Source organism: Danio aesculapii, chromosome 4 (assembly GCF_903798145.1).
Source record: "Danio aesculapii chromosome 4, fDanAes4.1, whole genome shotgun sequence".
Taxonomy (NCBI): Eukaryota; Metazoa; Chordata; class Actinopteri; order Cypriniformes; family Danionidae; genus Danio; species Danio aesculapii.
In genome coordinates, this window is record NC_079438.1 from 44,940,078 (window position 1) to 44,954,966 (window position 14,889).

At 40.7% G+C, this 14,889-nt stretch overlaps 1 protein-coding gene across 1 annotated transcript; it reads right to left on the reverse strand.

Annotated features, from left to right (window-relative positions):
• Nucleotides 1-201: 201 nt before the first annotated feature.
• Nucleotides 202-14,889, reverse strand: nuak1a (NUAK family, SNF1-like kinase, 1a). The gene is made up of 7 exons (XM_056455784.1): nt 14,403-14,889; nt 9,463-9,583; nt 7,624-7,775; nt 6,089-6,154; nt 5,671-5,790; nt 4,285-4,417; nt 202-3,487 (listed from the first exon to the last, which is right to left on the reverse strand). The coding sequence occupies exons 1-7, from the start codon at nt 14,634-14,636 to the stop codon at nt 2,460-2,462; spliced, it is 1,854 nt and encodes a 617-aa protein (XP_056311759.1). The 5' UTR covers nt 14,637-14,889; the 3' UTR covers nt 202-2,459.

A 14,889-nucleotide genomic window follows, 5' to 3' on the forward strand; every position in this document is an offset into this window, starting at 1 on the left:
TTACACCCTTTAAGACCAGCACCTGTGCCTGGATTAGAGGGAAATATATATTGAATTTTTAATAAATGTGTTTAAAGATTTATATATTTCTTCATAGCAGTGTTCCTGTAACAGCTGGTTTGTTGAGTAAGAGGCTTTAAACTTTTATGAGTGCTTTTGTGTTCTGCGTTTAATGGAATGAGTGGAGATACACAGACGTGGTATTTAGATGGAGACATTTATTAAAAGAATCGACAGTGTTTTGCACTGAGCACAAACAACACTTTATATGCCACCTAAATGTGCTCATAACAAACCGTACAGACAGGCTTCTTTTCCATCAATGTCTATTTAAAAACTCTTACGCAATACTGCTAATTATTGTAACTGAGCATAACATTATCAGGACAATCTTATGTCAATGAAGGCACAAATCAAAACAATCATAAGTCAAAGTAAATAAAAAAAATACAGAATAACAAACAGATGTGAAAATGTACAGACAGTATATAATACACAACGCATTAAATAACACAATTTAAATATGTAGTATATCCAGTCAAGTTTTCTCAATGGTCTATACAGATATCCTATAGAATAAACGCATTCATTTCCAGTTCATTTTATACATGTATATGTTTAATTGATATGTACTTCATATAAAACTTCCAAATTGATGCTGAAATGCCTTTTATCTTAATATGTTGTAAATATTAAGCACATACTTTAAAGTTCAAAGCTAGATTAATGTAGTTCAGGTTTAGCCAACAGTAAAAATGCCTCATGCAAACAAGTTTTTGAGCAGACAAAATATAACGGAACGAAATGGCATAATATCTATCTCCGATTTATCTTGTTATTGTGTGTTGAACAATGAAACAACTGCACATGCACAATATATACACATCCTGAAGATTTTACAGTTCTATACGTGACCTTTTGATTCCCGTTCTCATTCTTAATCATTGTTTGCATGATCTACTGACTTCAGAATATGCGTCTTTTAACACCCCGTCTTGTGAAAAGATTTGTTTGGCATCTCTTTCCTGGCTTAAATGGCATGTGTTGTTGAAAAGCGGTTCATTTCTGGACCAGAACTTACACCATAGGTCAAAGCTTGTCCTTCCACACGTTCATGCCTCAGGGAGCTCATATAATTGCTTGGTTGTACTAGAATTGTGAGTGTGTGTGTGTGTGTGTGTGCATGTGCATGCTTCAAAGAGAATGACAATGTACGGTATCATAACACTGATACAACCTTTGCCCTTTGACCTTTGTGTTTCACTAGTTGCTGTCTGGCTGATCTCCGAGATATGCCAATGTTTGCTTGACCCTGTCTCTGTCAAAGCAGGCTAAAGATAAGCTTTGGGATCAAGATATCCTCTTTGTGTTTTTGGTACCCTTTGTAATGTCTTGTTACTTCCCTTATAAAATAAAAAGGTAACACTCTATTTTGATGGTCCATTTGAGTATTAGTAGACTGTCTGCTTAATATCTGTTGATATTGCTGCTAAACAGACATTTAATTCACTATGAGAAACTTTGCAAGTACATGTCAACTTACACTAACCCTAACCCCAACCTAACAATCTACTTCTAATCTAATGAGAATTAGTTGGCATGGCATGTATATGCAATGTAACTTAAATTCAACAAACGGACCATCAAAATAAAGTGTGACCAATAAAATTACTTAGTACCATGGTACAGTGATGGAATCAGATGTGGTACTTTGATTTAGTACTGAAACCACTAACCAGGTAGTGTTATTATAACTCTCATTTGCATTTTTAGTTTGACTTGTTTTCATATTTAGGTTTTAGTTTGGTTTTCTTAGATAATTTAGTATTTTTTAAATGTATGTAAGGCTGCCAAAGTTAACTGTTATTATAAAAAACAGATTTTTTTCAAGAATACCTTGTTAGTACCATGGTATATGTTCAGAAATCCATGGTGGTACCATAGTACCGCTTGGTACTTTTGTTGTTCAAATTCAAAGATAAATCCTTCCAAATCCTCACAAAACATTGCTTTCCTAATTCTTAGCATTATTTGGCGTACTAATGTGCATGTACTTTGCTGAAATAGCTGGTATTATACAATGAAAATTTATTGTACAGAGCTTTATCTAACACTTTTCATAAAGGATGACCTGTATCGATGAATGCACTCCCAAAAATGATGAAATGGCTTTGTCATTTTCAATTGGCCAGAATGCAAACGACGGATAACTTAACACGGCCTCAGCTGTCTTGTACATTGTGTGCTGCATCTCAGAAAACAGCTGCTTTAAAGTGCTTCCGTTGTTCCCTCTCGACTGTCGAGTTCAAAACGAGAATATCATGAGAAATGCTCATCAACGTGAGTTGGTGAATGGAGATTTGATGCTTCTCGACCTGTAAACATGTACCCTGCAACATTGTGATGAGAAGGACAAACTGGCAATCATTCGCTCTTCCACTTAATTCATATGTGTAAGTCTAGCTCAGCTGGCTGCTGATGTCCAGGGCTTTCTGGTACACCTGGGTAACATCATCCATATCACCCAGCAAGGAGAAGCTGCCATTGTCTCCAGGAGAACCAGGAGGGCTACGGTTGCCTCTTCCACCGTGCAGGGGCGCAACGGTCTGTAGACCTCTGAACCCAGCCATCTGCAGCAAGTCTTCAGCAGACAGTGAGCCTCGAATGTTGGGCTTCGGAGAGGTAGGTGGCCAGTCTAAGCCAATGCAAGAGAGACCTGTTTCCTCATACACGATACTAGAAGGTCTGCTCTGGCTCCGTGAGAGGGTTGCATCTGCTTGGACGTCCCCATGGACTCCCACCGTGTTGTGTGTCGAATATTTCCCATTTCGTTTTAGTATACCCTTCCTCCCAACAGACCGTTTGGTTGGTGAGCTGTTTGGAGGTTGCACAGTAGCACCCCCTAATAATTCGGAGGACTCGCTGCGTTCTGGCGATGAATAATACCCGGATTCTCTCTGCTGATTGTTTTTCAGAATGCCTTTCTTGGGTAACATGGACACCATCTTTGCTGGTGAACCACCCAGGGTATCCTCTCTCTCCGGACTGAACCCCGACTCGACATCTTGGTAGCAAATTGTCCGCCTGAGCTCAACTTCGCACAGACTCTGAGAGCGTTGGTCTCCACTGGTCGCTCTAGTCTTCAGGATGCTCTTTGGTCTCTTGAGGCCTGGCTTTTCCTCTGCAACACCCCACATGCCAGCATCATTCTCCTTCATGGACTTTCTCAAACGGCGGGCTGGAGTCAAGGTTGTGTTATTGACATTCCCAGGCTCTGGACGTTGAACTTTGCCAGGACGAACGTCAGTGCGATTCTGCCAGTCAATGAAGCGGGCCAGCATGGGCGAGCTGTTTTCCCTTTGCGTTTGGCAGTCACACACACTGGTCTTCCAGCCCCAGTTTACCCACCAGTGATTTGCAATGTCCTCAACTGTAGCCCTCCGATCTGGATTCACCATTAACATCCAGCGGATCAAGCCACGAGCATCTGAATAAGATGGAGAGATTACGTTAGTAAATCTTAGGGTAAACAACCTCGAAATGTCTATTAGTGAGACCAATGCAATTTTATACATTTTTAACTTAGTGGCTAATTCAGATGAAAAGTTCTTCCCTTGCATTTTAAAAACGTTTTCAAAACAATCTGCATTTCCACATCCATGAAAATGGTCTGAAACGCTTTCTGTCAGGCCAATATTTGGCACCGTCGTCACCTTGTTCGTAAACCGTACCTGTAAAGAAGTGAAGACGTGTTGTCTGCGATTCGACACTAGTGTGTATAATTTGCCATGTGTTTATGATGCGTCTCTACTGTTGGTTGTAAAGTAAATCCATACGTTGCTGATGAAGTGTTAGCAAACACTTTTGTTGCAACGCAACCCTGTACTCCACTAATGTTGTGGGTTTGTCTGTGATTGCCATCTACACCTTTCTCAACATGTACCGTGCCTGAACATGAAGTCATTGCTTTAAAAGACTCTTGTTTTAGAGTGTTTACATTGTGGCATTTTCAAAAACTTTAACATTGTAGACAATTTTAGTCCCCAAAACAGTATTTTCATTTAAATAAACAGGCAAGCACATAAAAAGTTTACAGTTACCTGTAACCTGTCCATGCCCCCAGTGACTCATGTATTTAAGGGTGTGGTTGGGACAGGCCTACTTTTAAATATGCATACAGTTTTGTGTGAATGAAATTATACACCTATGTACGAATTAGCCACTAATTCACCAATACATAAAGTAGTTACATTTTTCCCAAGAGGACTGGGAAGACCCACATACCTGACGACTGCGGGGGTTCTCTGTACTCTCCATTACTGATCTGTCGAATGAGTCTTTGGTGGTCTCCTCCGTCGAATGGCATTGTTCCATACACGAGTGTGTAGAGTAATACACCCAGCGCCCAGCTGTCAACCTATCAAAACAAAACCACACTCATAAATAGGTCCAGTGGGAGATACCATTTTGGAAAATGGTTTATGGAACATTTGAAATATAAAGTCCATTTACATAAAGAATCAACAGTGCTAACATTTATGCATGTCAGAGGTGTATTCAGACACTTTTTTTTAAAGATTTGATGCACTCAGGAGTTTGCGTGGAGTTCATTCCACCAGATTGAAACAGAGAGAGTTAAGGTCTTGGAAATTGACTGAACCTTGGTGCTCGTTCGTCATGTGTCTTTATCCACCCCTCCTCTTTAAGCAATAGATTAAAAGGTTATGTTATTTTATTTTCCTGTAAAGGCCATAACTCCACCTATATTTATGAACATTTAATCAAGCTGTCATTGTACACCTAAAATGTATGAGAACAATAGGTGTTCTCACATATATCTGCACAGTAACTGCCATCATATTTCCTGCTCGTTATTTAATCATTCCTCGTGCATGGCCTTGTCTGATCCCTGCTGCACCTCTGCTGATTAGCCAGGGGTGCAGGCCAGGAATGAGGAGGTATCGAGGGAAACAATGGCTGATTACAGCGCAGGAAATGTCCACTCCCCTAACTCTAGACCTGTCTGACCCTGAGTAGATTTGAGGAGCTCTGTGATTGTTGGCTCCATTCCACTGATCTCTGACCAGCGAGGACAAGAATGCTGCCTTTCCCATGGTTCAAGAGGGGGGTCTGTTATGTAAGAAAGATTGAGGGACCAGTGGGATCATTATGTGTACGATTCAACATCAAGCGGCTTGAATGTGTCATCAACACTAAAACGTATGGGAATTTTGAAATATTCCTGTGTTCCAGACAGACTTAGTGTTTTGCTATTAAAAATTAGGAATCGTGAGGGCGGTATAAGAGTGGTTGATATCCTGAAAATAGCATTGAGATTAGTCCTCATTCTTTTTGGCGGGGTCTTTGTTTCTCATTGGATTATGGAGGATGTTTGGTACGCTGACTGACTTGGCCCGTGAAATGATTACTGCGTTGGGAGTGACTGAGTTTGGATGTGGAAAGAGGGTTAGGGGTGGTCTCACCTCCCTTGGATATGAGTTAAAACACTTTCTCTTTCTCTTTGTAATCTGTGTTTTGCTTTCTGTTATCTTTTGAGACAGGAAATATGCGATTGTGTTACCTAGCCCACATTTTTCAGAAGTGAAAAATGAAGGCTTCTTAAATGGCACAGGAAGATTGCATAACTGGGAACTTTAGTTCATGATGTACCTCCGGGCCTCTATATGGTCGTCCGTTCACAATCTCAGGGGAAGCGTACAGCGGACTGCCGCAAAATGTTTGAAGAAGCTTGTCTTTGTGGTAGAGGTTGGACAGACCAAAATCTGCAATCTATAAGATAAATCAAGTCAGTCATTATTGTAAGAAAGGTAACACCTTAAAGTTTACATTTGCAAATATTATTTATTTATTTATTTTCTTGTATCATGTCATATAACTGAAAAATTGAAACATTTCCCTCACAAATATGTAAAAAAAAAATTGTTTCATTTAATTTAAATATAATATATTAACCTAAACCATGAACTAACAATTGTAAAAATGTGTAAATTAATAAGTGCAGTAATTAATAAAACAAATATAAGACTTAAGTGCATCAAAATATCACTGGAAGAAAATCATAACATACTTTAATGTTACCGTTGTCATCCAAGAGAATGTTTTCCAGCTTGAGATCTCTGTGTACTACTCCTTTCTGTAAGACATTATCAAAATAGTTACATTTCAAAATAGTTGAAATTACCATCATAAGACTATTAAGACCATTCTTGACAACCAGTTTTGCCATATATGATACCCTATAACAGGTGTAAAACCTCTTAATCAGCTTAATATGTTATGCTAGGAAAAGTACAAGTGACATTTCCCTTCATCCAGTGTAAAAACCCAACTGTCAAATGGACCGATCTGTGTTTCTCATCCCCCATTTCCATAACGACCTCTGACTCTGCCTGATCAGAAGGGCTGGGTTGGAATCCCCCAACAGAGTTGATGACATCATCTCCCCAGCTGTATAGAAACAAAGGCCAAGCCCAGCCTAAAATCCCACAGGACGTTCTATTTTCCAGCTGACACGGCCCTAGGTCCTGGCTGACCCTTTGTACTGATCTAGGAATGGCATCTCCTTCTTTAATCCTACCTTTTAAATCTTCGTAAAACTAGAAAAATATGCTCTAAAAATGCGAAGTAAAACAGAAAACAATGAAGAAATATGGGCTGGATCATTGTGAAAGTTCAATCAAAAGTATCATGCTTGGAAAGCGGGAAAAGGGGAGCTGAAGAGAGATTTGGCACCAGGGCAGGAGAACACAGCTGCTCTTTGGCTCCAAAACCTTTCGTATCGAGACATTCTTGGAAGTTTAGTTTATCCCTCTCATATCAAGTCCTCCTTCATACAGTAAATCATATTATTTACTTATAGAGAGCACATGCGAATCATGTTGGTTTCACATGAACACTGCACAGATGTTTAGGTTGAGAGGCTTAGTTTAAGGTACAGTATGAGACTCTGTACCCTATAGTTTGAATGTTGCAAAGCAATTAACATTACAATTACCATGAGATGCAGTCCACACATTACAGTATGTTTGCAATATCCCTACTGAAGCTAGTTTAAAGTCTTAGCTAGTTGAAGCTGGTCTCCAATCAGCCCCCTACTGATCTAGCTAGGGTGGCCAGTTGGACAGTCACAAAGAATAATCTAAAACATCTCAATCAATCCATCAAGAAGTCAACCAATAAAAAATCTAAAGGCTAGCTTAAACAGAAAACCAGCAAACTAGCTAATGTTGTTTTTACCTTCATGCCATTTCAAAACTATATGACTTTTTTGTCTCTTAACAGAACACTAACTGTCCATACCAGGAATGTCCAAATTGGGTCCTGGATGGAAATTGCCTTGTTGAGTTTAGCCTCCAACTTGCCTCACCTGTCTGGAAGTTGGTGGTAGATCTTAATTAGCTGGTTCAGTTGTATATAATTAGGGTAGGAGGGATAGGAGCTAAAATATTCAAGACAGTGGCCTAGTATATAAGGAGTGGACACCCCTGGCCTGTACAATGAATGTCAGTGAGGTCCTACATAACACTTTCTTCATAGAATTATCTCTTACATTTCACAGTAGAAACACTTCATGGATATGATATTATTTGGGTCTGTCCTCACCTTGTGGCAGTAATGGACAGCAGAGACGATCTGTCTGAAGAAATGTCTCGTCTCCCTTTCGGTGAGCCTTCGGCGTTCACTGATATAATCGTACAGCTCACCCTTACTGGCGTATTCCATTACGATCACAATCTTGTCCTTATTCTCAAAGACTGTGAAAAGAAGCAAATACAACATCAGCTGATTAAATTACTCAACATCATTGCATTATAGGCACTTGCGTGTTAAAGGGACTGCGTGTGCAAATGAAAACAGCATATTTCCATTATGTCTGGCTCACTAGCTCAAGCTCTTCGTCAATGACTGTTAACAGTTTGGCTCGCGCTTTGGTTGAGTCATTGCCAACATGTAGGAGTCAAAATCGCCAGCGAGTCTGTCTTTAGTCAGGGTCATAGTGATTAGGAGCTGTCTTAGCAAGTGAGACCACAACTGTTAGCAGGTGCTAAGTGCAGAGAGGAAGCGAGATTTGGTGTACACGAGCTCAGATGGTGGCGTAAACATTCCTGTTCTAAGAAAAGGTATGTGTTTTACACAACACACTATTCTTAGTAGCAGTGCTTAGATTAATAGCTATCATTCAAACCAATCAGAGAAGTGTTTATCTTGCAGATCTTGATGGGTAAAATGGGAACTATGCAAATCTTATTTTGCAAGGTGTTGCTCATTCATTTCCTCTTCCACCATCTGCTGAAACAGCATGGGGATCTCCATAGTGACCCTTTATTGTTTAGTGCCCAGAGGCTTGTCGTCACAGTGACAGTCAGTGGACCGAATAGTCAATGAAGAATCCCGCTGATCATGTGCGTTTCCTCTAACTCTCTTGGTGTAACTTTAAACAACATGTGTAGTTGAACACCTGTTGTATATCTTGGGTCAAGACTAGCCAAGCTTGTTGGAATACCAGTTAAGTTCACGCTCAAGGCACTGAACTCAGTCTCAGGCCAGCGCTGAGTAATTACCTCTCTCGGCTAATCCGTATTAGACACAAGAGACTGAGCGCACTACATTCTGGCACCGACTCTCAGACCAATCCAGGGTCAGTAATAATGACCCCTGGCTGAGAGCATGGCGTGAGTCCACAGCCGTGGCGTCTCCCTCTGTCAACGTGGAGATAAAGCAGCTTTGTCAAGTCTTTCTTTTGAGTATCCTGCTCAAGGCATGCTACACTCTGGGCCTAATTTGATGTGTTTTTGATTTATGTTCAGAGAGGCACAGCTACATGCGTGGGGACATTTCAAACATGCTGATTGAGGACTGTAACGGCCTCCCGCCTCATCTCCATTAAAGAGTGTACACCCCCAACAATGCTGGTAACTGATCAACACCCTTGGGCTAGCAGGGTGCGGTCAGATTGTATAAATGTATGTGAGGGTATCTGATACAAAGATGATTGGAGGTTGAGGAAAAACCACACTCAGCAGCAAAGGGTGTGCAGTTTACACACACTGAGAATCAAAGTCAAGGGGTCTGAAGAATTTTGACCAGTAAAAACAACTGTGATCCCAAACTGTGCTCTGTATTTTAAATAAATGACATGGGGGTTGAAAAGTACTCTGATCAAATGACTACCTCTGAAAGTGTTCAAAAGTAGACAACCTCTTTAGATACTTGTGTTTTGCATCATCCCCTTGTGATCAGGTTAACAAAATTACATCTTGCAATTCAAGATCTGCCCCATTTTCTGAAATGTAGTTTGTTGTCTTTGTCTTGGATTTGACGACACTAAGGACCATGCCAAATTGAGAACATTGGACCCACTGAAACCATGAAATAAACTCTTGGAAAGAGCGTTAGATTGGACAGCTCTGTTTTTAGGACTAAAAAAAAGACTAGGCCTACCTTCATATATAGAGATTATGTGTGGATGGCGGAGAGAAGACATGATCTCGATTTCTCTGCGGATGTGCACCATGTCTTGTTCATCTTTTATCTTCTCCTTGCGTATGGATTTTATCGCCACCTAAGAAACCGACACACATTATCATTAAAGATTAATGATTAAAGAGTCATTAAAGATTTTTTAAGAGTAACACTTTTAGATTCCTGGTTTAGTAGACAATTTCACGGTTGATTGAGCAGTATTGATGAAGACATGGGTCAAAGGTTAAAAAACATTGATTGATTATATTAGTGTTTCAGTGGCATCCCGTTGTGGAGGTCAGAGATCATAGAAACAGAAGAGTCTAACACCCTTTTATGGCTTAATGAGTTGTTCCTGTCAGTCAGCTGACCCAAAAATCCGCCAGTCTGGTAATAGTTTAAGTATTTTTAAAAAGTTTTATCAAAGATGACAGTCTAGCTCTGCAGCCAGTGACTCTAACCTTGAGCAAAAATGGGTTTCCGTGAAGGTGAATGGCTTTTTTGGGTGAAGGCGCACCACAGGAGTTATTTTTAAATGTCCCACTTACAAGCTCCCTACCAGACTATATCAGAGAGTTGTGTCAATGCTCAAAGGCCTGCTTTCAAAGAACCTCTTTTTTATTATCTAGAGGATCGGTTGTCTGGTAAACGGTAGCCTACTGGTAGAAGCTGGTAAACGAATTGTATTCCCTTTGTATCTTGAAATCTTGAATTCTTTATGTTTGTTCTTAAAGATGCAGAGAAGATTTGTGTCTTGCTTAGTCTTAGTGGTCATGAGGAGGGATTAAAGTCGCAGGAAGTTTGCAGCATGTTCCTTCACTGACTCATTGAACACGCAGAAGAGGAAGTGGCGCTGACAGAGCTGACTTCCTGTCCACCCAGTGTTGTTCACGGCACCGATATCTGCCAACCCAAGCCTTTTAGGGGCAAAATGGCCATGTCTGAACAGAGTGTCCAGGCAGTGTATTGTTTTCTCGCCTGATGCATTGCAAGTTACAGCCTTATCAGTCACTTATGTAACTCTCGGAGTGCAGAGCCTGTGATAAATGTATTGAACTCACCACTTGGGTATGATCTGTCTGGTTTCAATCTGCTTTTTGTCACTATAGGATGGTGAATGGCTTTAAAGAGACTCTTAAGACTGTGAATGTGTACCTGCTATGTGTCACTTTAGGACCTCTCGTACTTATCCCTAATTACAGTGAAAGCATAAACTCATTAAAATTGCATTGCAGCAGACGGACATGCTGGTGATTCTTTGAGCTCGCTGAAGGAAGCGCACATGGTTGAGCGGTATTGTTATTCAGCCCGTGGCTACAGATCATTAAGCTAACCTGTGTTTGATGCCTATGCCAGCTGGCTGTAGGCTTTGCTCTTCTCTAACCCCTGGCTAAAACTAAAGCCTTCTCATTGTCTCAAAGACATAGACCAGCCCATTGTCAGAGTCTCACACAACAGCTGTGTTGTTTTACCTGTCGGCCATTTAAGGGGAAAAGCGAGCACCTTTACTCACTGGAGCACCCGTGTGGAACAAAGTTTTGGAAAAATACGTCATAGAAAGTTGAACACAATGAACAAGCACAAATAGAAAGGCTGTCATTGCATTTGTTGTTTCTTTCCAACTTCCTCTTCATTTTAGGTTTATTTCTCTGAAAACCTACACTCATCTACACTTCATTTTCCTAAAAAAGCTAAGATTTAGGTTATAGAGAGAAAATTTAAACAAATAGGGTCTAGTCTATAATAAACATACTCACTGTTGAAATGCAGGCATTTGAAATATGCATGTTAAAATGCTTGCTGTCTGGAATGTTTCTGTATATATTAAATTATCTGATATTATCATGATGCCATCAAAAGATAAAATCCTGAAGTGACCACAATTTATTTCCCTGCAAGATTTGTTGTTGTGACTTTCAGAACTTGTACTGAGCCCTGAATACTCCTCGTTTTCATCTTTAAATATGCATTAAATCCATTTTTGGCTACACTTTTTATTAAATGATGCTAATAAACCAATAACTAAGATTATTAACTCAAACTACTTATTAGCTGCTTATTAATAGTTAGTAAGGTAGTGGATAGGATTAAGGATGTAAACCAAAATCATACTTTATAAGTATTGTTAAACAGTTAATATATTATTAATAAGCATGTAAAAAGCAAGTCGTTAGTTGTGTGAATAGTTACTTAAACAATAATACCCTATTTTTACGCATATACTGTGAGATTAAATGTATATGTGTAAGCCCACTGGTCCTACATCACCCAACCCACTCTGAGCTGGAATCGAACCAGAGACTTTCCACATGGGAGTTGGTCACTCTACCAAGGAGGTGAAAGACCATGGCCTCTAGCGTCTGTCGCTAGAGCACCTGTTTGGGTTCAGAGGAGTGAGGTTAACCTGCAAAGCACTTTACTAGCTGGCCTCTGTTTCACTCACCCTCATAAACCTCACTTCCATCCGGGTCATGGCACCAATGTAACCCAGCTGGTCCTACGCTACCCAACCCACCCTGAGTTGGGATCGAACTAGCGACTTTTCACATGGTAGTTGGTTGCTCTACCAAGAAGGCTAAAGACCATGGCCTCTAGCGTCTGTTACTAGAGCACTTTTTCGGGTTCAGAGGAGTGAGGTTTACCAGCATAGCACTTTACTAGCTGACCTCTGTTACACTCACCCCCATAAACCTCACTTCCATCCGGGTCACGGCACCAATGTAACCCAGCTGGTCCTACGCTACCCAACCTGCTCTGAGCTGGGATCGAACTACCGACTTGTTCACATGGGAGTCGGTTGTTCTACCAAGAAGGCTAAAGACCATGGCCTCTAGCGTCTGTCGCTAGAGCACCTGTTTGGGTTCAGAGGAGTGAAGTTTACCAGCATAGCACTTTACTAGCTGGACTCTGTTACACTAACCCCCATAAACCTCACTCCCATCTGGGTCACGACACCAACGTAAGCCCGCTGGTCCTACACCACCCAACTCGCCCTGAGCTGTGATCGAACTGCCGACTTTTTGCAGGGAATTCGGTTGCTCTACCAAGGAGGCTAAAGACCATTACTTCTAACGTCAGTCCCTAGAGCAACTTTTCCGGTTTAGAGGACTGAAGTTTACCTGCACAGCACTTTACTAGCTGGCCTCTGTCACATATGCCTGCCTCTTTATTATAAAATTGTATATAAAATCTGTTTGCATGAGCCGAGACTGTGATTATTAAGAAGCAAAGAGTGGAAATAGATGAATTCACAGTGCAATGTTATGAATACTTCCCTTCACTACTAGCGTGAGTCATGCATTCTTAAGATTCAGCCACTGGTTCATTCTGACAAACTGTGACTCCAGCTCTGCTGAAAGTGTTTTTGAGTTTGTGTATGCTTCATCATCTACCCTGGTGTCTCTTAAAATCCCCAAACAAGCATTTAAACAAGAAAGTTCACATTAGCAAACAACAGAATCTCATTTACAAGTCCTCAAACATGTTAGAGGCCAAAGCTTTTAAATGCATATGCTGCTGGAACATTCTTTACTGCTGCCAAAATCATCACCACACAAACACTTGAGTTTATCTGCACCCTTCAGATTTAGAGTTTGCCATCGACAATGAAAAAACAACCCGCTGCATTGGTCTCCAAAGAACGCATGTAATGTGTCTGTCTAGTCAACCGTTGTTAATTCTGCGGAAATACTGATAAGTGGTTCCTTATTAGGTTACCAGGTCCCGGACGTGACTCTGTGCGCATCCTGTGCTCGAGCAGCTGTTGACATCAGGCCACGTTTTGATTTCTCGCCCCCAGATCTGACCCACTATAGGTCCATTTCTGTCCCACTCAAGATGCAGATCTGTCTCGGGATTAATGTGCTGACCTAGTTCCAAAGCAGAAGTGGTTTATCCTACTTTTTTCCCCACTTATCTTCCTCTACAGATGTTATACATTTCTTAGGGATGTTGGCGAGTTGAGCATGATTTGTAAAGGAGCTTAGCTTTACATAGTTCTCATGATTTTGAAACCTCTGACCTGCTCAACTCCTGAATGACCTAATTGAGCTGACCCCTGTTACTGAGGGACGGAAGACAGCACTTGCCATGTGAAATTGCGCATGTAATGATGGCCATTAACGGCGCATTTACTTTAACCAACATTTCAAAGGAATGTTTAATCAGGTCAACTGATAAAGAGTGAAACCTATACGAAAGGCAAATCACTAATTCTCTTTGAAACTTAAGTCATCACCCTCATGTTGTTCTGACCCCATAAGAAGTTTTGGGTGAACTTTTAGTGGAGGAATAAAAAAAGATTGGTCTAAAATTCCTGAAATTGTTCAGAAGATAAACAAATTATCAACCTTGAATGGCATTTAAGTGAGTAACTATTGAAAAAGTTTTGGGGTGAAACCCTTTTCCATCACATAAATAGGTTCCATTGATGTTAAAAATCCTTCATGAAACCATAAAGATGAAGAAAAAAGATTGATAAAAAAACTTTAATTTTATGTATGTGTGGAATCTCCATTTAATTCTCTTGTTATATAATGAAATTAAATGGAGATTCCAAACTTAAAATTAAAGGTTCGCGATGGTTTCTTGAAGAACCTTTAATATCCATAGAACCTATTTGTCACCACAAATGTTTCTTTACATGCAGTGGAATAAAAGGTCATTTAGATTATGAAATTGTTCTTCACAGTTTTAAGTAATTTTCACTAAAATTTTCTTAGCAGAGCCAGAAAATGTATTTTATGGCATCACTGTCAAAGTTCCTCCTTGGTTCTTACTGGTACCTTTTTTATGCATACTAGTAGATACAATTATTTTCTCTCTAACATTCAATTACAGAAATCACAAGACATTTTGAAGATTTCAAGAAAGACATGGTCCAAAAGACCTGGTTTGCATATAATAGATGGTCAGCTCACCACTCGTCCAGTGTGCCTCTCTATGGCTTTCTTCACTTTTCCATATGTTCCTCTCCCGAGGGTCTCGAGCAGCTCGTAGCGGTGCTTTAGGTTGTGTTTGTGGTGATGTTTCTTGACGCTGGACCCTCTCCGCACACCGAGAGAGGCCGGAATCTCTCCTCCCGGAAAGTCTACTGGTAGGAGATCACTTTCGTTTGCTCCGTTACTCCCCAACTGGGACGATTCGGTCTCCATGGTCTCAGGGATGCTCGCTAAATCTTAAAATCGGCGGTGAGCCGCTAGATAAACTCCCAGATATCCCGAACTGAGTGTACAGTCGTTATTTAAGCTAAAGGGATGCGTCTGAAATGAGAGCGACCTGTCAGTCATTCGTTCTGTGTCAGGATGCGCTCTTCTCGCCTCTGGCAGCTCAAATATGCGCGAGCGACTCCATGCTTCAGCCGTCCATCCCACCGCCGGCGTGTGTCCCTCCTCCCTCCGCTTCCCT